Below are 25,200 nucleotides of genomic sequence, written 5' to 3'. Positions count from 1 at the left end.
CGACGACGGTGTAATCGACCAAGGTCCAAGTGCAGACAGTGGTTAGTACGTGTTTGAGAGCAAGTTGTATATTCAACTTGTACCGGTGGCATAGTATGTGCTGCAAAAACCTATCACCTGGCAACTCACCACAGCGCGAAAATGCACCCTTATCCTCAAGCTGTGTGACCAGGTATGTGTGCACTGTATACAGCACGTTTAAAGACATTCATGCTGATTTATACTGCATGTTGTGTTGGCAGGTCTCTCAGTATGGATGCTGGCGAAGCTGATATCAACAACACAGCTGTTGCCACTGTTCGTTTTTTTTTCACGTTTCAGATGAAGACGCATTGAACTCGGATGAAGAAGAGAGCAACAATTCAGAAGGTTGGTGCACAGAGTAAGTGGAGGGAAACACTGGAGGAGACACCCTCATTGATGAGGCTGGGCAGGATTTGAGGGTGATTGGTCAGACGATGATCCTGACGGCGAATATGGGGCGAATCTCCTCCGACTGCAGAAGAATCGTTCGCAGAGAGAACTATTGAAGCAGCGGGCTGCTACGGCCAAAGCTCGAGTGTCCAGAGACGGGAAGACAATGACAACGAATTGGGACACGATGACGAGCGAGGAGAAGGAGCTACTTGTGATGGATGAAGAAGCGCTGGCAAAGATGCGTGTCGATGGCTGAAACTTTAATACGCATTTCATGCGTCAAGAAGTTCTATATACTACGTGTACTGACATCTCATGTTGTATTATACATCTAAATCATTCCACCCAGCCTGTACGAACCGAAGGATATTTTGGCCTGTTCTCTGAAGACTATGGACCGACAGAAGAACTCGTGGAGCTGGCAGATTCACCGCTGCGTCTGTTTTTTTCTTCTTCATGCCCCCAGCCTGTGGAGACGAATTGCAACGGAGAGCAACCGGTACTGCAGTCAACAGTTGAATGGTCGAGTTGACCGCATGGCTGCTGCGTTACAGACGCGAGGTGAGGAGGTGACGAGAGAGGAGGTGCTGCTGAGGGAAACAAAGTCGCATAAGAGGATTCAACCCGAGGACGTGGTGCACTGTACTGGCTTGCTTGTGGCTAGAATGCTGTGTCCTCACAAGCGAAAGCTCGTTGATCATTGGGCTAAGACTCCTGTTGGTGCTGTGTCTAAAGGAACATTTGGCCCCTACGTGAGGAAAGCTCGCTTCGATCGGATTATGCAGAGCTTGCATTTTACGAACACCGCTGACCCGCGCGTGGAAACGGATCGCGCTTGGAAAGTGGGATCTGTTGCTGACACCTTGCAAGAAACATTTCCAACGAGGATACACAACGCCTCCAGTGGTGTCATTTGATGAAGCAATGATTCCGTCAAGGAGCCACCATAACATCACTTGCCAGTTCATGAAGGACAAGCCTCATAAGTGGTGGACCAAGTTGTTAATGACCTGTTGTGCTGGCACTGCTTACTGTCTTCGGTACGTTGCCTGCACCTTTTTTTTTGGCTAAGTAGCACATGCTGTAGAATTATTCATGTTGGTGATCTATATGTTGAATGTACAACGTGCTAGGATCGAGGTCTACTGCGGGGCGAATCAGCACTCGGACGACCTCAGAGGGGTCCTACCAACGCAGTTTTCGGCAGACCCGAACTCAGGCCCTTCCGCCGTCTTGCGGAATCCCCACAAGGTTTTCCCACCCCGCCAAGACGGTGTGTTTCATGCGGTGGTCACCAACCGCTTTTACACATCTATGTAACTTGCACTGCAGTTGCTTTCTCGCAATGTGTACCTGGTGGGGAGAATCCAGACAAAAAAGAAGTTTTTTTTTCGCCTGCTCTGGTCGTCAAAGCGGCCAGCCGTCCTCCAGGAGTTGAACATGGATCCGCAACGATTGCAGTATCTAAAAGCTGCCCACATATGCAAGGCTTACAATGGTGGGGTCGCTTGCCGGTCTATTTACTTTCTACCGGAAACAGCACTGTGATGGAGACTGCAGGTAAGTTTGGCTTAATATTTGTTATGACACTTGGGTTTAGCTAAGTTTATCGTGTGTATTAGGGCGTCACGTTCCTGGTGGTCGCAGAATCACCATTTCCAGCCCGTCCGCGATGCGTGATTACCATCGTTGGATGGGTGGGGTGGACATCCACGACCAACTGCGACTGCAGCGCTATTCGCTGCAGCTGTCTGTGCGCTTCCGCAAATACAACAAGACCATTTTCCTTGGGCTGGCTGACAAAGCAGTGGTCAATGCTTTTATCGTCTACCGCAGGGCGCTCAAGCGGAAAGGAGAAACTCCAGCTGACCATGCTGAATTTTCGGAAGTGCTTCAGACCCAACTGCTCCAGACGACTGGTGAAGACTTCGAAGAGGTACGTACAACTTGTTGGGATGTCGACATGCTCTATATTCTACTTGTGTGACTTGTATTTTTATTGTGTGATCAGAGCTTTTCACCAGGACCCGCAACACCAACGCGCGTTTCGACAGCGATTTCTGGCTCGCACAAGCTGTCTGAGTCTCCAGAGTGGGTTCAAGTGCGAGAGGGGGTTAGGCAGCGGCCCCAACACCAGTGCAAGGTCTGTTCTATCCGCCGAACGAAAGTTGGTCGGCGCAGTGCTACCAGATTCTACTGCGAGGCCTGCATCAATGGAAACAAGCGGTGAGTAGTGGTGGATTGACATATTGCCCATATCGCCTAACACGCTATATAGTGTCTACCTGTGTGATCGAGTGCGACCGAGTCACTATATGAGCTACAACATGACGTGCCATCAAATATGGCACATCACGTGGAAGAACGGTGACGAGCGCCCACGTCCTCGTGTCGGGCGAGACGTCCAGATGCGTGGCTTCGGCAAGAAGTGCCGCCGCTCTCATGAGCAGCAATGACAGCGACGACGAGGGGGGCTCTGAAGATGTTGGCGCTACAGGCTCCAACGTGTCTGGGGTGCAGATAGCACAGAATACCGCTGATGTTTTGGAAGCGGAGGAGGCAGAGAATGTTCACGAGACGGCACTGGAGGGAGGAAATGATAGCGAATGAGGATGAGATGGTTGCTTGTTGGAAGTATTCAATCGAATTATCCGTGTCACCGCGCAAAGTTGTGCAACTTCGTTCGACCTTTGTTCAATCAAAATAAAAGAGCCAAAACACACTGTAGTATATACGCCGTGCATCACAAGTTCGGCTAGTCCACAGGGTATTTGACAACATGTATGGTACAGAACATTGCACAGGATGTGAGCAACTTCCCGCAGCTCATAAAAATGTGTCGTACTTATGACAGACAATACAAATCCCTAGTTTAAACCGGCCTTTACATGTAGTATAATACTACATGGTAAGGCCAGGTAGGGGGCAATTTTTCGCTTGCGAGCGGGGGGGGGATAATAAGGACAGCCTGGATTGAGTGACTTCTGGACCGTATCCAATATCCGTTGAGTGCTCGGTAGTGACATTGTCAAGTCTCTAGCACCTTGGAGTTACAGTACATCACGTGTCCGAGGGTTCGTTGCTTGAACATCTTCGACGGTGCCGCATCTATGTTGGGTGATTATCCTCAACGCTGGATAGATCACTTCACCACATCTTCTTTCTTCGCTTGGTCCGTGTGAAGACGTCGGAAGAACAAGGCTTGTCTCTCTTCCCCGACGCCGACTTCGCAATGTGGCCCTCTCCGTCCAAGCTGCACCGTGCCAGCTCTTATCGGAAACCTGCCCGACCAAGTGCAGCAAACGCCGACCACACTTTCACCTGACGTGCCGCTCGTGGAACTATTTAATGCACCACCGGCGACCTCTGGTCTTGCTACGCCTGCTCCTCCTCCTCGTACTACTGCGGCCTCGACAATCTACGCACATGTCAACCGTGTACTTGATCGCGTCGCCCCTGCCGCCGATGTGTCAGCTGCTCTCACGTCGCTCACCTCCCGCCGTGGTGGGGCCCAATATGCCAACAGCTGCGAGAAGATGAACGCGCGCTGGATCTTTGAGCACGGAACTTAAAACCCAAGTACCACAAACAAAGGGTCCAACTACATTTTCAACACAAGTAGAGAAGACCACAAGATTGCCAAGGTATTGAGTGGATACAGACCCGAAGACATTATCCCTCTGCAAGACCTGTCCAGCTTTGACGCAGACACGCTTGACGAGTTCCAACGAGTCTTGCTCGCAGCTTGCTATCAACTAGAGACGGAGGGCTTCAACATCAACCAGAAGGCTCTGGACGTCCTGACCGCTTTCGTCGTTAGGCACTTTCCCGTGTAAAGGGCTTATATCCCAGCCGTCCAGCGGTGCAACAACTTGAAACCTGTAAAAGGCAGGCTGGACGTACGCTACCGGAGCTCTTAGCCTGGTCGCGGCATCTTGCGGGAGCATATTTCCTGGCAAGACAGCATAGAAGCATCCACTTTACCATCCATGCCAATCTAACCAAGCCAATAACCGAAGGTCATCGATCACCAGGTCGCTGTGATTAAACACATTATCGAGAATTCCAAGCACCAAGACGCCCGCATGGATATGCTTGACGCTAAGCTGAACGGTGATCCTGTAGCTGAAACACAAAAAAGAAGCATTCAAGATGAAGACGCCACAGATGTGAGCAACCCAAGCAAAAACAGCGTAGGGGATCAGCTACCTACCTTCATGCGACTTGGTTTAACTGGTACGCGCAAGAGCCACGCTGGTACGCCCAAGCACAGAAGCAGCAGTGCTCAAAGGCCACGCTGCTAGTCGCGTACATGAAGCTGTTTCTCGAAGACGGCTTCGTGCTCAACCAAACGTCAGCGGACTGCCGCGATCGAGTTCTGGAGCTGGGGAAACGCGCCGAGAATGCTGTACTAACGTACTTGAAAGGAAAACACAGCATCAACTCTCGCGGATCGAGCGCGGCCCTCAAGCACCTCCAGGGGGTCCACAGCACCGGCGCGCTAAATACCACGATTCAACGCCACCGTCAACTGCTCCAGACAGCTGCAATTCATGACCCGTCTCCTGGCTGCACACAGGACTTCTTAAGAATGTTAGTAAGTAGGACAAACAAACTAAATTTGAATGCATTCACCCTTCCTCACAGCAATAATATAGTACAGACTCCGCCCAGAAACTGAAAAGGGTGGTTCCCCCAGGTTATAAATTATGCACCGAATATGTAATATCACAATGCAAATGTCTCACATTTATTTGTCAAATTAAAACGTCGCTCATTCTCACTTGGTGTCGACGCGTGGGGGGAGGGTTGCTCTCCTTCTCCTCTGAAAATACTATCCCGCTCTTCATAAAGCAGTGGCGAAATGTCTCTGGAGTGATATCGTCCCATGCTTCGTCAACCCACTTCATTCCTTGCAGTTGTCCAGCGTAGTAGATACCCTTTCCCTCCGGAGCCTTGTGTGGCATCGACTTGTCAGCCCTATCGCACGCCAAACTCATGTGCCTATCGCAATAACCACTCTTTGCTGCCGCAATAATTCCGGCGTCCATTGAAGATGTAGTGTTTGGCGGCAACTTCTGCACAGTGATGTTGGTGAGCTCACCGCTTTGAAGTTCATGAGACGTTGCGTTGTCGACTAACAGTAGAATGTCTCTGCCTGCTGCACGCATATCGCTATTAAATAACTTGATCCACTCCGTGTACAAAGTCCGCGTCATCCACGCTTTAGTATTATTCTGGTAGTAGAAGCCGAGTTCATCTCCATACTTTCCCTTGTAGCAGTGAGGGCGTAGAGCACTCTGACACTCCATCACAAACTCGCCAAGCTGGATCCCAAGCTCCGGGCAGCGTACACGAGATATCCGCCCTTTAGCGGTGGTAGCAGTTTAAAGCTTAGCCTTGATGATTGCTGCGTCCCGCAGGACCCTAAAGATTGTAGCATCGGCTGGAGGGTGCGAAAGCTCGAACGCATGTAGCGCCCAGCGCGCCAATTCGGACAGTGTCAGGGAGGGACAGCGACAATGTTTTTCAAAAACCCTGCACTTCTGGTTGATAGCTAGCCAGAGACCTTTTGTGCCTTTCGTCATGTTCTGCTCTGCTCGAAGACGTGCAATGATGCAATTGGCGGGAGGATTCGAAATTCAAACAGTAAGTGTGAACCACATTTGCGTGAGACAGAAATCACCTCCTGAATATGCTAAGCCTGATACAGCCGATTTTGAAAGGTTATAAGCAGGAAGTAATTTTCAGTTTCTGGGCGGAGTCTGTATTTGATCAATTATTGTAATAAGTGTATTCGTCTAGATTTCTTGGGTTGAAAGTAACCTGATTTCGAAAACGGTGCAATAATTGCTGGCGAAAATGGCAGCTACTTGAGAGTGTTGTTTATGACGAAGTGAAGCTAGTGTGGATGAGCAAAGCGTCCTGTTGTTAAAAATGCGATTGAGCCTACAACTGAGTTTGAACGCCAGCGGTAACTCGACTGAGTCGTCCAAGTAGGGGGACATGTTTTTGACTCGAGGTTGAAAAAATATCAATACAATTACTATTGAATTTCTTACGGAATAACATATTTTTGCACCATCTTCCTTCCAGTAAATATGCAAAATACTTTTGCATTACTCAGTCATTCAAAATTAAAGTATAAATCACCGGAAACTCATTTCAAACGCATCGCATCTCATCGACGCCGTGTCCCTCTACCTCTGTCGAGTTACCGCTGCATGAGGTGTGCAAGTTCAACTCTCTCACTCTACACAGCCACATTTTCGACAGCAGCTCCTGTTTGCTCCAACATACCATAAACCTTGAGCGCAACAGCTGAATTGCACGCATTTAGTTCGTCTAGAGACTCACTACCGCCAGCTTGAGTCGCACAAGTCGTTGGTGAAGGCGATTCGTCTTAAGAAAACCGGACAATGATCGGGTGGATATGCTACAGATTTCTAGGCCAAATCGTTTCATCAGAGGTAGTCGAATTGGCTACGACAATGATATCGTGAATTCTTCTGCAATTCTTCTGTGACAATGACAATACGGTGCTGAACAACCTTCCAGCCAATAAACGTAATGTAGACTTCCGCGTTGAATGAGGGCGACGGGATTCTGTCTACTGCAATCATAAGTCGTCGTAGTGATATTGTGTGGTGGATTACGCGCACTCTTCCTGAAGATTAATTAAACCTGCGGAAGGCTTTAGATGAAGCCGTGGTCAACGGGGGTATTCTCGAAGCCTAGTGGCTGCTAGCTAGAGGAGCCCAATGGATTCGGTTTCTACCTCACTTTATCGCTGCTCACGGACGTTTAAATGTTCTGAAGTGGCTAGCAGAGCAAAACCAGCTGCGTGCAATGGCTACACAAGAGTCGATCAGAAGGCTACACTTTTGAAGCTATTGACAAGGTCGCTGCCGGAAATCATCTCGGAATGGTGAAGTGGCTTCACCTGAGTATCGAAGCGGAAGAAACTCAACTGCTGCAATAAAGCTCTACCAAAACCTACACAAACTCGATTTATGCGTCTGACAAAGCCGTGACGTATTTGTTGTCACAAATCGGTAGTAAAATGTTGAGGCGTTTTTCTCGTCTCCACACAAAGTATCGACGCAGAATCGTTCGTATCTCATTTCTGGTACAGCTATTGGTGTCCAGTCAAGCCCACTTCTAGTTTTGCTTTGGGGCACAGCAGCTGAGCCGCCGATGTGCTGGAAGAGAGCGGGGCTTCACTTCCCCTTTAGGTTGAACGTACGTAGTACGTCACAAATAGGATCTTATGAATGGTTTAACGCTGTTTTCAGTATTGCAGGCCTGTTATCTTTCGTCGAGCGGATTCTTTCGCTCTGGGGGCCGCCCTGGCTTGCCCACGCCACTTTTAACTACGTAATGCACGCTACAAATCTGTAGCAAACAATCAAATGCCTCAGGATCAACGGTGACAACTGATATGAAGCTCCCACGATCTCGACTAGCATACAACGTGTACCAGGGAGATTTAGCAGGATCAATTAGCGCTCCAACTGTTAGAACATTACGATCAAAAGAGTACATACAACGCAGCCGTAGAATCAACCACACCTGCTTCTTTAAACGAGCCTTCCGGTGCTCGCACGCTAGCACAAGTCGCTGGGCCCTAGCCATCAAAAAGGTGAATGGTCCGCGTACATGTACCCATAACGTTAAAAGTGTTAATTTTGGTATGCTAGGAGACATATCACAAATTCAACATATATTTCAACACATTTCGCTTTTAAATTTGTGTTTGTGATTGCATTTGTGTAGGTTTTGGTAGAGTTTCAATGAATGGAGCTGCAAAAAATAGTTATTTGAATATGATCTAACGGCTGAACAATGCTAGATGCATCACAGAAGCTATGGATCAGGCCGCCACTAATGGACATATCGATGTCGTTAAGTGGCTACATGTGAACCGTAATGAAGGATGCACCGTTGCAGCTTTGGAGCAGCAGCGAAGGATGTGGTCAAGTATCTTCACCGTCAGGGCTTGGTAATATCTAATATGATATTTATTGCCAGGCAGACCCCACGCCAATTATTAATGGAGTTATTTGTCAGTTTTCTTTCCAATACATGTACGTGACAGATGGAGGCGTACATCACACTGCCGCCTCGCACTTTCAAAAAACGAAAACCTGGGATCTAGTCAAAACGAATACGCGCATTGGAATTGGAAGGGGGGTTTAATTGGAGAACCCTCCCGACGCGCCCCACCTCCCGAACGAACACCAACTCAAACATACCAATCGTACTGATGGATACATTTTTGTGATTACTAAAATACTGACTAAAACTACTAATAGTAGAAATTTTCTACTATTGGTATTTAATACCAGTACGAAAATCACAGAGAAAATTTACCAATCTGATCAGTTCGCGTTTTCTTCTTCCCGAGCTCGTGTCCGCTTCTTTCCCAGCTCAATTGCCTCGGCAACCACACTTGCATCCCACAAGCTCCTATTGAACTGCAAAAAAGAGTATCGTCTCCAACGTCATTGGGTTAAGGCTTCGGCGCAGATGTGAGAACACAATTTCTGCAAGTGAGAACAGCCTCTTCACGTCATTAGATGTAGGCGGGATCCACTTCAGGTCCTCTTTAGAAGAAGTCACTTCCTCCTGACTCAGCGCAACCTCGGCAAAGGACTGATGGACATCTTCACCTTCCTCCTGCGGTACCGTCGCCAAAGTATCGGAGGTCTGAAGAAGTTTTACTACAGCTGCTCGTTCTCCTCTTGTCAGGATATTCTCTCTGCCAGCCATAAGCTTAACGACCCCATTCTCGAAGTCGGGAATTTTGGCCAAAGAGGCTGTAGGAGACAGGTACAACTCCGTTCCAGGGTAATGCTTGATGACATGATCAACCAGAGCTCGCACATCAAGCAGGGACAACGTCGTTGTTTGTAGCTTCTTGTTCACACTCTCCAAGTTCTTGAGATCTTCATACAGAGCCTTCAATCGAACATTCTCTCGCGGGGTGGGAATGAAGTCCGCCAATTGGCCGTCGATGTGGTCCAACTTCGAATAGATGCGAAAATAGCGGTCGATCATGGAGAATGTGCTGCTCCAGCGTGCTGCATTACGATAGACGGGCATGAGAGCGGCTGCCTTGCGGAGATGATGCCGGTTCTTGATCGTGTTCAACTTGCCCATGAGCGCATGGACTTTATCCAATATATCGTCGTCCTCGCGCATGAGGGCTTGGACGACCAAGTTTAATCGGTGGCTAGCACACCCTATCATTGAAACCAGTGTCTCGTTTGCAATGCTACATTCACAGACGCGTGATCGCACACGTAGAAGCACAGCTGAGAGGCATGAATCTCGTATGTGTCTAACACGTCGTCAAGCAGCTCGATAATCGCGTCCAATCCCATGTCCGACTCGTCCATCAGAGTCGAAAAGCACAATAGATACTTGTCGTCCTCAGTTACACCGATGACCGCCACGAAATGCGTACCGTCCTCGGTCCATGCGTCGATAGCAAAGCCAATTTTCTTGCCGCGCAGTCGCAACTTGATCCGCCCCTGAACGACACTTCAGCCCGAACATGTTCTTCTTAAGCGTCTTCACGCTCACTCGGCTCAAACGAGTATACTTCCGCGTTTTCGCCTTTTCACACATGCTCAGTTCGCGGTTCTCCATGATGATCCAGTCCAACCAGTGATAAATTGTCCTGGAAAATTTATCACCCTTCACGAGAGTGCCGAGGCTACCTCCTCGCCGCTGAATCGGCCGGAATTCGTCCTCGTAAGTATTGGCATGGCACCGTACGAGATGTTCCACCAGGTTCGTGTACCCAGTGCCTCGAGCTTGCTTCCGACGGGAGAAGCAGATCCGACACTGATGGTATCCGTCGCCATCGGGGACAAAGAGGGCTCTGGCAAGGGATCTTGGGGCGATTGAAGACATGGGTGAGCGGCGTAGAATGATGGTCTTGTGCTGGTTTCGGCAAATTGCGGAATGACAGGAAAGAAGTGTTCTCCTATAGCGAATTGCGCATGCTTCCACGAATACCAACCACCAATTGTATAGGGTTTTAAAACTAGTAGTATATGTTTTATTGGATGAAATTGGGGATTGGGGTCAACTAGTTATTGCAATAAGTTACTGCCAGTTATTATTACAGTTACTGAAGTTTACCAAGCCCTTTTCACCGTAACCGAACGGAAGGTTGCACATCTGCAGCGATGGATAACGCTGCACATGGAGGCTATTTGCGAGTAGTAGAATGGTTTTACTGTCATCGCAAAGAAGAGTGTACAAATGCGGCCACTGACAACGCTGTAGAGTCCGGTGAAGTCTTTCAATTTCTGCACTTTCAAGGCTCTCAGAAATGCACATTAGCAGCATCTGGCAACGCCTTAAAAAGACAGATACTCGCCTAGCTTTACGCAACTATCCAGCTCTTCGAGGAATAACCTGCAAAATTCTTCTAGCAGCCAATTCGAACATTAACAATAAAAAATTAAACAAGAAATGGAAAACAACTTCGTAAAAGATTGGAAATTACTGTTGTGAACAACTGTAATTTAAAACGAAGTAGTTTGGTTTGTCAAAATCTATATTGAGTTGTGTCCATTTTAAGGATCCTTATTTATTTTCAGCCTTTTACGCCAGCTTTTTTATAACCGTTTTCGCAGTATTAATAGTGCGTAGGTTGAATATTAATAATTAGTAGAATGGGCCTGCCAGAAGCGAGTGCAGCGAGCTCCCCGCGGAGCCTGCAGACATGATAGAGATGGTCTTGTACGTGAAAAATGTTGTACTTCGAGACAACTTTAATTCAATAATAGGAATCGTTTAGGACGCATCAGGAAAACAGGCAGGATATTGCCAGTGAAACCCAATTTAACTTGAGATGCGGTTTCACGCAAGCCCGTTCGACTAAATCAGTACTGATAGCTATTATTGTGCATTTCACTGCTTTTTTCTTTTTCACTTAGCCTGAGGCTCGATTTATAATAAAAAGAGGTCGTTTTATTAAATCGAGGTCTATAAAACGTACAAATTGATCTAGCTAGACTGGCTGATAAATCGAGCTGCGAATGTCAAATCGACCGCTCGGGATCGATCACCCACCAAATCCACATCGATTTCCTGTCAATCGACCATTTTTGCCGTTTTGATTTAGTAATTCGATCACAGATAAAACAAATCGATGCTTGCCTCTTCCCATCTCATTTTTACGCGTGGTTTTATGCTGCTCGATCAAGCCTTGATATTGTAGCCTTGATTCAAGGCTATAACGGATGGACCAAAGCACAATACATGTTTTATAAAACTGAGTTACAGCACGAATAGCTATCCCAGCTGCTTCTTGATCTCCACATGGCGGATTTAACCAAACAAACAATTCTAAACAATTACACGGATTCAGCTTGAAAGTCGCTCCGGCCTGGTCGCAGCGGGACGGCGTGCGAGGATGAGCGATAAATCCAAAGGGTATAATAGCTCAACTTGTGGACAACTATCTCTTCAAGAGATATCTACATCAATTCAAAACTGAACCAAGATTATTGCCCAAGTTCCCCCTGCAGGATCAAGATCTGAGTCAGCACCGTCCTGTTGTACATGTATTAGGACTGCAAGCCAACGACAAATTGTCGGACAATGTCATTGCCGCATTATGGCCCAGTCTGTGCAAGCATCCGCTTCGAGAAACGCTGCATAGAGATCACCCAGGCTCGTCTTTGATGCACACGTTTAACAGTGGTGAGCCCAGATGGCTACTGTCCATCATTCAAGAGATCCAGTCTCTGTGAATGGTCATTGTGTCTTCACTCCAACATTTCCTTTAAATTGGCCACTATTAATACATTTCTCATTCCTGCACTCCGATGAAAGGCCGCTTTATCGTCAATCCTTTCAAGGAGCTCAACTTGTCTTTGGAGGACAGAGCCCAGCTCGAAGACCTGGCAAATCAATGCATCACAACCAACCTCGACTTCTGCACAAAGTTCAATGCCAAGAAGCGCATCGTGGACACTAATCGATGGAAATTGCTCAAGGAAGGACAAAAACTAAAAGTTTACTCGGAGCGATCGGGAGTGACGACAACTGCGGTTGCTCAGGGCAACGAACCGACAGGATCGGGACTACCTATGCTCCTCTGTGTGGGTACAATGGAGGGCAAACTCGACGACCTCATGTTCGGTGCCATCAGCGAAAACCTCGAGACGATGCGAGTCAAAGCTTCGTATGTCGATGACTTCAGTGGCGCTGCTGTTCTTGACGACGTGGTCGTGCCTACAGAGGAGAAGCCCTTCCAATCACTAGTAATCAAGTGGATGGAGCTGGATATTCCTTTCCGTTCCACCAATTTAGTCAAAAACCGCGACTACGTGTACCTCGAAGGCACAGGTTTCGTTAAGAACGAACAGAACGAACGTATCGGCTATCATCTGCTACACTCGGTGAGCTTTGCGCAGACCCACCAACTCCCTAATCGAGTGCGTGGCAACATGTCCTTTACCGCATTCTGGCGTCAACGCGGCCCCAACACGTTGGAAATGTACGCCACGAGTGTCATGGACCCGGTTGATACCGGTTTGATCCGTTAGCTTGTGGTGCCGAATATGGCCAATGTATTCCTGTCCACACTGAAGTACGCTTACTGCGGACAGATGCGTAAGCTCACGTACATGTTGGACAAGAAATACGCTGAATCGAGGTTGCGAGGAGCTCCAAACATGAAGAGGATTTGTGTCACGTGCTCGTCGCCGGTGAGTGGTCGTCGTCTAGGCGACTTTGGAAAGAGCAACAGCTTCTGTAGATTGTGCTTCGGCTTCGTCTGCACCGCCTGCAAGATCACCAGGAAGTTGAGCTTCGTGGATCCGGATCTTCTGCTCTCCCAACGCAAGGTGACGTTCTGTACTGCGTGTATTAGTGAGGTGACCAGCATGAGCGCTATCGACGTTGCTCGAGCACTGATTGCTACCAGAACCCTCCAACTTACTGAGCGAGCCAGCTTCATGAGAACGTTGTCGTCGGACGACAGCGGCGTGAATTCATCGTGTTCTAGCGGTCATTAGATTTGACTGTGTCCAAGGTAGACACAGAGTTGGTATGTAATAATCCGAGAGGCTGCCATCGAGTTTTGTTGTAGAACGTCGCTCCGTTTTAAAGATCGGCACGTATTAATAAAACCATGCACAAAAATGAGATTGAGAAAAGTACTTAACTTCAAACATGAAGTGAATTTTCAAAGTTTTTTTTTTGTTTTTGAATTCGAAGACCTGCTGAAGTTCTATTTACAAGCTTGTAAATTTGTTTGAAAGTGGCATTCTATCTGTTCATAAACGACCTTTATCAAAGGCGTGCAGCAAGCAAGCTTCAACGTGCACATACTCTGCTTAGGTACTCAGCCGAACGACAGTCTGCGCTGCGACGCAGCACACGTTGCCCCCGCGGAAATTGACATCCGCTCTTGATTTTTGTCACCACGTGTCATGAAACTTTTCTCTTGGTTGGATCTGCGCCGTGCATGTACATGTAGATTTCAGACTTCCTATCGGCGCTCCTCTATGGAGAAGTCCGAGCTGCACTGTACATGCTGGACGGCGCATCGATCTCATTCGAGGTAGCTTGACTGGCTTGTATCTCTTGCTCCTCTTTCCCTCCCTTCAAAGCGTCATCCTAACTATGATATAGCACGGTTGGTTCCATCCAAAACCGACATCAGATAAAGATTAAATCTTTAAATTTATGAGACCGCTCAAACGTAGCGTTTTCAACTGCGCTTGAGCAAAAGTAAGGGGACTTTTCGATTAGCAATTCGAAATATTTAAACAGAGTTGTCCAGAAAACTATCCGTAGCCCGTACTGACAATTTCTCGCGAGATGGACAACCTCATGTTAAGTGCTACTATGGACGCAATGCGCAATGTGCATTGTGTCTAGAGTGCATTGCGTATGAAGGTCTTCCATGTACACGACCGTCGCTTTTGCCCCAATCATTTTGAGAATACACTCGATCATCACTCTTTCACTCTGAGTTACCGCTTTTCTAATGCTTCCAAAAGCTCCAGAGCGTATTCTATCTACTGTACCACGAGTTACATGTATGAGCCTTGTACCACACGGTAAAGCTAGCTTATACTACGTAGTACGATGCAGAGCTGACGCTTCCGACGTCGCACGACGCCCAATCCAATTCTAACTACAAGCTCGGTGTGTGAAAGTCAGCAGATGAGACTGGGCGGCAATAAAGGCTTCACTGTGCGCTTATCCTGTAGAGATTACAGGTGTATGAGTAGTCAAAGACTACATTTTGTGCGAGTTACCGGTATGTAGGAAACACTCGACATACTTCTTCATGCCTTCATTTTTGAAATTTTACAATAAATAAAAGTAAACGAAAACTGTGACAATTATGTAAGAAATCATTATTGAACTTGTACAAAAAGAACCGTTCTGCGGCGGCGCTCTCCGGGCAGTGCGGCAGCAGCTCTCGCTCCTGTACAGCTGCTATCCACCGCCCCAGTGTTCTACCAGACGTCAATCCAACTGTAACTGACGTGGTGGGGACTACTGGGCCGAAACTAGTGGCTAACTACCTGAACGAACGTGAAGCTTCATCATTGCTGGGGTGTGTGGCGAATTTGGCTCAACTTTGAAGATGAACACGAATCGATCTTCTCAATATCCTGCACGTGATCGGCTTAGCAGCTACAGGGCGCTGAGGCTCAACAGTCCTGAGAGTTTACACGCCGCTAGATCCTCAAAAACACCACCTACCCGCTGCGCAGTCTGAGGGCACTTGTGTCGGTGCTCTTTTCGCTGTGCCCCATGGCTCATTCCGACTGGTCGAATGACTGGAAAGTTGATGGCTAAGGCTTTAGATCCAAGCGACTATACCAGGCTGAACCCTTTATCCAGTCAGAACGTGTTTCTACCTCCCGGACAGTGAACTCCAGCATGAACTTTCAGCTGCGTTTCTGGTCAGTTAACACGCTCGTGAAGTATACTGCAGCGAGCGCTTACACACGCACGACGTGAACTGGTGTAATGTGTGCGTACTAACGAAGAGAGAACCGAAGGATTCGATGCTGCACCACCGGCACTTGCAGGCAAATTTGCAGCAATATTATGATTCGATCTTTCTCCTATACGTGCTAAAACGTAGCGAGCCAACGAGTCAGTGAACGATACGTCAGAACAACAAGACGGCGGGAGTGATCCAGTCCTCCGAGCTGATACAACACAGCACAAGGCTCGACACTTGCTCATGGCGCTCGGCTACACGATACTGGGCATGTTGCACGCTGCGATAACGTTAACGGTATTAATGGACGTGCTGTCGATAAACGCAACGATGAATGGAGCAGTAGACGCTGCGAAACGCGACAGAAATATACTCTTCCACTGCAAATATTGTAAGCAAAGTGCTGTTCGCTTTTATCTAAGCTACATTTTCATTTTATCAATGTGTGTTATGTACTTCTTGTTTCAGCTTTACCGGCATCATCAAGCTGCCTCTCCGACACCAACGGCATCTGTCGCTGTGAGTTTCCGTACGTGCATCATGAGTGGATTCTTCATGCCGATCGTGAGTCCACCCGAGCAGGCCACGTCTTGGCCCGGCACTTCGTCCAAGTGGAAGCGACATACTACACAGGCGACTACCATCTTCATCTCCATCATGGCAAGTTTCCGTCCCACACAGACACGCGGGCCGGTGTTGAACGCACTGAACTTACCGGACGATACCTTGAGCATCTCTCCCGTCTGCGAGTCGATGAACCGTTCCGGCACAAAAGATGCCGCATCGGCACCCCAGACACCCGGCATCCGAGCCATAGCATGATATACCAGAGCAATATTCGATCCTTTGGGTACGAACGTACCATCCGGAAAGACCGTGTCGCGTATACAGAGTTTCTGGGCCAAACCCACGGGAGAGAACAGTCGCAACGCCTCGCAGATCGTGGCCTCCAAGTACGTCAAGTTCTGTACTTCTTGCATATCCGGCACGTAGTCGAAATATGTTGCCAGTTTAGGCAATTTATCCAGCAGCTCGGCACGCAGCTTTATCTCCACGCGAGGATTGAGTGTCAGCAGATGGAACAGCCAGGCCATAGCGTCCGCGGCCGTGTCACGCCCGGCGATTAACGCCATGAGCACGACATTACGTACTAAAATGGGGTCAACGGGCTTGCCGTCCACAGTCTCATTCGCCAGAATAAGCGACACAATGTCTTTTCTATGCGCTTTGCCCTCGGATTCATTGGCTCCGTACGTGTCCATCGTCTTGGAGATGACGTCCATGACGAACTGGTCGACCGTCGTGAGCGCGTCACGCAGACGTTTCTCGGTGCCAACGTTCAGCCAGCGCTTGAGCTTCCAGTACCAGGTGGGCACGACCAGTCGCGCCGCGACGATATGTTGCGCATCCACAAATGCGCGTTCGAACGGATGCTCGTGCTGCAGTGTAAGTGTGTTCATGTTAAAGCCGAACGCGATCTCTCCGAACGCGTCCAGTGTGAACCGACCCGAGTACGTGAACATGTCGACGGGGTCTTGTGTCTTGGCTGCATCCGTCAGCACGTGCTGCAGTGCACGCACGTGTTTCTGAATGATAGGAGCCATGTGTTCTCGTAGAGCTCGAGAGCTGAAGAGGTTGACGAAGACGCGGCGATGGAACTTCCACTCTTCGCCTTCGACGATCAAGATGCTGTCGCCTAACAGATCCACGAGCAGGTCGTAGATGTGGTCGCCTTTGAGGAAGTTGTCGTATTGCGTCTTCATTACATGTTCGTAGTGCTCTGGGTTGGCTGTGAGGATCATGTTGCGTTGGAACGGCAAGCGCAGTGTGAACGGCGCGCCGTTGCGTGACAGGAAGACGTCTGTGACCCAGTCCAGGAACCGGGTGGCGTGGTAGGCCATGAAGACGGCGTGTCCCACGACCGGGATCGCGGACGGTAAGAACGGCGCTCGTGTCGGCCCGCGCGCACCGGGAGTGACGGTTTGCTGCTGCTTGGACAACTTCTTGTCTATTGTGTCATTGGGCAGACACTGCGACGCGACCGCGGCACCGACAAAGACGCCGAGCATTAACAGTCCGAACTTCTTGAACGGATCGTCCACTTCGAGAAACCAGGTGAGCATGGTGAAGGTTGGTAGCTTGTTGGCCTCAAGTTGAGTTTGATTGTGAACGTACATGGAGGTGACAACATGTTGTGTCACTCACTGTAGCCACTCACGGTACTCGCGGGAGAATGCGCGACGGTTCCGGCACACAGCGCTGAAGTTGAGGAGGCGAGGAGGAAGCAGTCAGCAGTCAAGGATTTCAACAGATGGGCAACGAGACCAGAGTGGACGCAAGCAGCCTCTCCGCCTCGTGCCATCATTTTGATGACCCTAGGTCAACAATAACGGGCGGGATGGGTGAATCGTAGCCACTTCGGCGCGTACACGTTCGAATCGAAGCGGACGATGGGAGACACCATGGTTGAGGTGGCTTCGTCGGGAAAATAACAAGTGCCGGTCCAACGTTGCCGGCATTGTCGGCATAGCCGCAAGCACGGCGAAGGCCGAGCTTGTGTTCGACGTCTCAACAGACAGAAGAAGCAGCAACTGACGGCGGTATGTGCCGGTCGTGCGGGGTCCTGCGAGCCCTGCGTGCATCGCTGAAGTGACAATACGTACGCGGACAGTGCTTAGCAGGTGCATTCGGAGTTGTATTCCCTCGACACAGATCTGTAGCCCCTACAGATCGTACTCAAACGACCGAGAAGGGTCCTCGTCGTGCAACTGACACTAATAGTGGCCCACTGTCCAGTTCGGAGACCTCGCCTGCGCCATCATGTGCCCGTCGCGCGAGTCGCCCGTGGTGGGCCGTCGAACAGGGACGCGGCTGCTCCGGCAAGCCAGTCATCGATACCGCTTTCGAGCTATACCTCAAGACTGTAGCACGGGCTCGATCACATTGGTACGCGTCTCCAGGTACTCGAGACGAGCGCTGATAACTATCGGTGTGCTCCATACAAATCAATATTGATCTCATAACGGACTTGCAGCTGCTAAGTGTCGCTTTCGAAAGCCTGTTAATTAGCGTAGCAAAGCTAGTACACGAGCTGCCTTGTCCACCACAACACAATACACCCGCCGGCTGCGGCGTCAACGATGCCCAAAGACCGCTTCAACATGAGCCCGTATCACCAGCTGAAGCTCACACTGAAGGACCAACGCATGCTGCTCGAGATCGAGAATGACCTGGTCGAGGACACGTTTCGGAAGTACGAGGAGTTTGTCATGAGCAACTCGCAAGTAAACCCGGCGCGCTGGCGACACATTAAGTCGAGGGACGACCTGCACATCTACGCGAAGCGCTCAAAGAAGCCGGCGGCCAAGGTTATCTGCAACCCACAGTGTTGCCGCCCCGACGTCGAGGAATACGACAGTGCCGGCGTTAAGCCGGTCGTTCTTAGTGTCGGCACTTTCAAAGGGCAACTGGACGATCTCATGTTCGGCACGGTAAACCCGACCGACGACATTATGCACGTCAAGGCCTCGTACGTGCACGACTATAGTGACGGTGCCGTGTTGGCCACGCTGGTCCGACCCACGGCCGAGGATCCGTTCCGGTCGGTGACGGTTAAGTGGCTACAAATCGACTTACCTTTAAGCTCTACTAAGCTTATTAGGGACCGTGACTTTCTCTGTCTCGAGGCGTCGGGCATTCTACACTTCGCTAACGGCGAGCGCGTCGGCTACTTGATGCTGCATTCAATCGAGTCGCCGCTGGTACAGCCGCTGCCGAACGTTATCCGTGCCAAGCACAATATCGCCGGGTTCTTCCGGCAGGTCGCACCTAACGTGATCGACACGTTCGCGTTCGATTCGGTCGAACCGGGCGGTAACCTATTGGAGTCGGTAGTGTTACCGGTATGCGCCAATGCTTTATTGTCGGCTACGAACTATGTCGAGTGTGGCATCATGAAGAAGCTCACGTGGATGCTCCAACGGCGCCAGGCAGCGCTACGTGTGGGCGATTTCGCACCCATACCGCGCAACGATGATCTCTGCGTAACGTGTCGACGCAATCTCCAACCAGGCTGCATGAATGGCCTGGGGAAGGGCAAGTGCAAGATGTGTTTGGGCGGTTTATGCTACGGATGCAAGGAGGTGAAAACCATCAGCTTTCTCTCTCCGGATCGAAAGCTGCTGCGACACAAAATCACGTTTTGTGGCGCATGCGTCACGATGGCCACTCGGATGAATGCGATGGACGCAGCGCGCGACCAGGCTAATGGCTTCCACGCCTACAACGCTACTTAAGGGGATCGAGTAAGGGCACATCGATCATGTTGTTCATTGCGGTTGCATGTATTAAGGTAGTTAATTGTCAAGTACATTCGTCTTCTCTGGTGGAAGCACGATGCTGTGTACCAAAATGAGGTGGAAATTGTCACGGTTATGACCATTTAGTAGTCTAGAATCATCTTTGAAATGGGATATTAAAACTTCGATTAGATAGAGTATACATTTTGGACCTTGCGCGGAGGCTCAAGCTACAGAAGCACAGAGCCGCATACAGCTCATTAGGTGCCTGACCCCATACGCACATTAAAATATTCGAGCATTCGACAGTGGGGCATTCTCGGTATTGCCCTGCAACTTGGCAAAATGTCGCTAAGCCACGTACTTCATTTCAGATGCCATTAAAAATACTGCTCTGCTTAGAACACTGCAGGTTACACGATGACCATATAAGCGCTAAACTTGTATCGTCTGGGGTAGCTTGGACAAGTAGCTCAACTACATGCACAAACGCAAGATACATAGTATTAGAGTCAGGCGAAAAGAAGCATGCGCTTTAAGGGCGATCCAGTGATGCAACGCATTCGCGCATTCAGACATCTCCATGCACAAGAGCTGTAGCTTCAGACTCTCATTTAGTATACTTATAGCAATCTTGAGAAGCCTTCCGGCGGTCTCTTTGGGTGTCTTATAAAATACGGCTCTGATTTTGGTATACAATTAAAAACGGGAACACACTCGCATCGATCAGATGAAGTCGTCTCCTCTCTTAAATCCCAAGGCATTGCCTGTAGGAAAATCGTCACTGCTGAATTTAGTCGGGTCCAATCGATGCGAATCCCCGGCCGATTCAATCGTGTCTCGTTGGCCGGACAGGCTGAGCATGGCCTTGGATAACTTTAGACTACATAATCTACCCATCCGTTATATATCACTTTACCACATTCGCTTACTAAATTTTACGAGCTAAGCCATGTTTCACAATGAGGTGGTTATAGCGCCTACATTGATTCAGTCACAACGTTTCTTAGTAAAACCGTGAATTCATCCCACTCTACTGCTGCATGTAGACAACTCCGGGTAAGGTTTCAGTTTTACACAGACCAGCGAAATGTAACACTGCTTGATTTTTGCTAAAGGAGCTACTATGACCACAGTAGCTAAGCTTTTCATGGACTAAACGATGATATTTAAGAACAGAAGTAAAAACATGCCAGTGGCGTAAAACCCGAGAGCGGCTCCTGGAACAGATGAAGTAGTGTGGTCAAAGCGGATTGCATGTATTATTCCTGTTGTTGCAAATGCGAAAATGTGTAGCCCTTGTGATTGCCAAGATGCTTGAGCTACATCCAAGCAAACCATCAGGGACTTAGCATTTAAACGTTTAAGGATCCAGGGCACCGGTAGGAAGGGTCCACGAATAAACATTGCCTTATACCAGGGCAGCCCGGAGCTCGCCAAGCCATGGCACACGATACAACGGTAGCTCACGATAGCTTGGACGACCGACCAACCTCAACTCCACGCTATAGCACGACAGCATGGACGGTGGATTTACCAATAAAACATCGGAGAGCATGCAGCCACGCGAAATCACTGAGCCACGCAGCACGATACCAGTGTAGAACCTGGAGTCCCCGAGCAACGGAGGACGATACTTCATTAGAACACGATTGCACAGACGGCAGACCAGCCACGAGACTACGATGAGCACTCTAGCGTGAACAGTGGCTCAACCACTAAACCATGGAAAACCAAGCAGCCACAGGAGCTATATACGGGATCTTATCATCAGCACACGACACGCCATGGACGCTTATCCCTGGTCGATGTAGAAACAATTATTGCTACCTTCACCGTTGACGTTGGGGGTACGAGCGGCATATCGATTGGATACGGACCAGATCGGTGGGTTGACATAATGGCATGTTTAATAGGCTTCGAAACCGACTTCAAACCCATGTCGGTGAAGATACTGCCCTCACAATAACATCCCATGACGGTCGAAACTTTTCAAGTCGGTGTATGCCAGTTGAAATAACCTGTGCTTGAATAGAGAACATTCACTGCTCCCTAATCCACCCCTAAATGTTGGAGAAGAAGCCAATTAGAACCACGTCTGCGATTACTTTGGAGGCTTGCCGTCGACGCCGCTAAAGCGAGGGCAGGCGGATGAAGGCGCTCGATTGCTCGCTGGAGATGCTGTGCGGAGCTGCCAGTAGACAAAAAATTGCGACAATGCCACAAAACACGGACAAGCAAATTGTTTTGTAAGTAAAATGATTCCGTTAATAAGCCCAAAAGAAGTACGAGGGGGCCCGATGAAAGCTCAAACCTAGGACAAACACAACACAATAACATGAGCATTGGTGCGCGAAACAATTAGCCAAAGTTCGTAATTAAAGTGGATCGAAATAACTTTCTACAATAGAGCTTATCACGGTTAGAAGATAGGTTTCAGCAACTAGTCAGATCAAACCTACCTGACCCGTCCTTCTCAGCTCGTACCTCCCTTCAAAACCAGGAAGGTTTGGCTGCGAGGTGAAGATCTTGCATGATTGGTGAAAGTCCCTGTGGAAGATATAATTTGACTGACCGCCAGCAAAAGCCCCGCCATTTTCAAAATCACACGAGCATACACACAGTAGCTCGGCGGTGACTGGACTCGTCGGGGCGGCACTGACGAAAATAGAACGGAAGCAAGCCCCTACGCAGTGCGATGGATGTAAAAACAGTCACTACCCACAGCCACGCTTCTGGCATGTCGTCGGCGTACATTGGCCTCTTGGAGCTCTAGCGTGGAAGAAAGAGGCTTTTAGAGTGAATCCTTCAATGCCATTGGCATACTCACCAATTAGAGTACTGAATCTATTCGTTAAAGCGATAAAATTTGATTTGATTGAAATTCAAACGTGATAGCTCCTAATGGCATTGTTATAAGATCAACCATCTCGTAATTTTTTCCCCAATTATTTTTTAATACCAAAGTACTTCAAGAAGTAAAAGGCAAATGAAATAGGATTTTTGCAAACTAAATATCTTATAGCCCTTACAAATGCGAACCTACTAAAAAAAAGCATAAACCAAAAGCTGAACTTCTTTCAAACTGTGTCATATCAGTATTAAAACTCATTTTGAAATTGTCTGTACAGTAGACATGTTTTATTTTGTATTATTAAATATCTTGAACAAGCATTAAATAGGTATTATCTAATACAACTTGATATGTTTGAGCCACAGCGTACCGTCAAATCCTTGCTCGACGTCAAAGAAGTGGCGTGATGCTGCCGGCGGCAGCCTGCCGCTAACTTTGGAAGCATTCGGTGCTCTACCGGCTGTAAGACAGCCCTGACAATCAGCTGCTCCACTCGTTGATCCATGCTCCTCACAGTAGAGGGCGCCCTCCTCGTCTAACACCAGCTCTCATCTTCTTCCAAAAGCTGCATGACGATCCAAATCACTTCTGTTCAAGGATACTTCAACTTCCAAAAAAACTACAATCGTTTCAAATATCTTTAGAAATGATCCTCTCAAAATCCTAAATTCTTAAAACTTGTCTGCATTGCATAGTTGAATCTCATCAGCCCCACACCATGGTACCACCCGACTGCATTGCCGCGATGGCGCAGGTACCGGTACAGTAATTGTTAGTGTAAAGTTTCGAGTCCCATCTGGCCCAATGTGATGGGGGTAGACGCAACAGGTACGTGCTCGTTGCTCATGCACGTCGTCGCGAAGACGCCCTGTCACGCACAATTCGCAGACATCAGTGGGGGTAGTACCCCTTTCGCTACATGTACAAGCGGTACCTGACATCGCTGGTCTTTTCGGAGCTGAAACAGCGTCGCTCGTCACAACCGAATTCGCGTCCAGACAAACATGGGCAAGACCAGCTTCACCTCTAATCCCTATCCAAAGCTCGACCTCACGGAAGCTGACCGTGAGATGCTGCTGCAACTCGAAAAGGATCTGATCAACGAAGTGTTTCCGAGATACGAAGAGTTCGTCGTTGTCGATAAACGGAAAGTCAAACGTGCTCAATGGAAAGCCATCGGTGACGACAAGAACCTCCATGTATACGTCGAGCGAGACGGCTGGAGCGGTACTTCCCAAGACGAGGACGTTCCCGTTCAAGACAGCACCGACAGCTGGCAGAAAAATATGCCGATCATCCTCGCGGTGGGCACTTTTGAGGGAGAATTAAACGACCTCATGTTCGGTACTGTGAACCCAACACAAGAGATCATGCGAGTCAAGGCCTCGTATGTCAAAGACTACAGTGATGGCGCAGTGTTAGCCAATATTGTTGTACCCACCCTCGACGACCCTTTCCGTTCCGTATCCATCAAATGGACACAGATCAATCTACCACTGAACCAGACTGGATTGATCCAAAACCGCGACTTTGTCTGTCTAGAAGCCACCGGTATTCTACATTTCGCTAATGGAGACCGCGTCGGTTACCAGCTTCTTCATTCCATCGACTTCCCAAGTACCCCACCACTTTCCGGAACAATCCGAGCTCGCCACAAGATCATTGGATTCTATCGACAAGTTAGCCACAATGTCATCGATACGTACGCCTTCGACACGGTACATCCAGGTGGGAAAGTGTTCCGATCGGTGGCTCTGAAAGCCTCAGCTGAAGCTCTACTATCCACGACAAACTACGTCATCTGTGGCCAAGCTAAGAAGCTCACATGGAGGCTACAACACCGTCACGCCGAGACACGGTCGTTCCGTCATCGAAGTAGCACACGCAGCGTTCTCGGTGACAATTCGTGTACAGCTTGTGCACGAAATTTGGGTCCAAGAAGCTTCGGTTTCCCTAGAGTCACGGCTTTGGGAAAGAGTGTTTGTAAACTCTGTCTGAACCCCGTGTGTCTCAAGTGTAAACGTCCGAAAGGGATCAGCTTCCTGACTCCGGATGGGAAGCTTCTACGTCACAAAATCACATTCTGTGTCATGTGTATGAGCGAAGTCACGCAGATGGATGCGTTGCCAGCAGCACGTGATCAAGCAGAGGGATACCAAGCCTACAACGTCATGGCTTCACTTTCCGGATCCGACATTCTTTCGGATGATCTGGATGTCTAATGCTCGGAGCAGTTTGTATTGTCAAATTTGTAGTCATGAACAGCAGGATAAGTGTTCCAATATCCACGCGTGCATCTCGTTAAAGTGATTGTCATGCGTGTCAAGTGCAGCAGATTCTGTGTAGTCCACATAACAACGGAAATGTAGGAAGAGCACCGTCTCAAATTGAATATGTGCGGCAGCAGAAATCACATGCATCGTTAATCGTGGTAGGCGTCAAGCCTCTGCTCATATTTGAGGTCTCCATTACTTGCACCGTGCATGGCTCCTTCCATGCAACTTCGGCTCGGTTAACACCTATGGAAGTAGCCATGTGCTGCTGCTTCATCCGAGACGTTTTGGGTACATCTTTCAGATCGATTCGAAGGTAGCCATTTAATCACGCCGAGCTGTCCTGCCATGGGTGCGTTGTTC

At 48.8% G+C, this 25,200-nt stretch overlaps 3 protein-coding genes across 3 annotated transcripts; 2 read left to right on the top strand and 1 right to left on the bottom strand.

The window, feature by feature from the left end:
• Positions 1–15,894: 15,894 nt before the first annotated feature.
• PITG_07424 (cytochrome P450, putative) lies at positions 15,895–17,589 on the bottom strand (the record flags this gene model as incomplete). Its single annotated transcript, XM_002904405.1, has 1 exon — positions 15,895–17,589. The coding sequence occupies one exon, from the start codon at positions 17,587–17,589 to the stop codon at positions 15,895–15,897; it is 1,695 nt and encodes a 564-aa protein (XP_002904451.1).
• Positions 17,590–18,534: 945 nt separating this feature from the next.
• Positions 18,535–19,707, top strand: PITG_07423 (uncharacterized protein; the record flags this gene model as incomplete). The annotated part of the gene is made up of 1 exon (XM_002904404.1): positions 18,535–19,707. One exon carries the CDS (start codon positions 18,553–18,555, stop codon positions 19,705–19,707), a length of 1,155 nt encoding a protein of 384 aa, XP_002904450.1.
• Positions 19,708–23,553: 3,846 nt separating this feature from the next.
• PITG_07422 (uncharacterized protein) lies at positions 23,554–24,789 on the top strand (the record flags this gene model as incomplete). Its single annotated transcript, XM_002904403.1, has 1 exon — positions 23,554–24,789. The coding sequence occupies one exon, from the start codon at positions 23,569–23,571 to the stop codon at positions 24,784–24,786; it is 1,218 nt and encodes a 405-aa protein (XP_002904449.1).
• Between the last annotated feature and the right edge of the window lie 411 nt (positions 24,790–25,200).

The sequence above is a fragment of the Phytophthora infestans genome, genomic scaffold, assembly GCF_000142945.1.
Source record: "Phytophthora infestans T30-4 supercont1.11 genomic scaffold, whole genome shotgun sequence".
Classification (NCBI taxonomy): domain Eukaryota; phylum Oomycota; class Peronosporomycetes; order Peronosporales; family Peronosporaceae; genus Phytophthora; species Phytophthora infestans.
The sequence above is the reverse complement of the archived record's forward strand: the minus strand, read 5'-3'. Positions and strand labels throughout refer to the sequence as shown.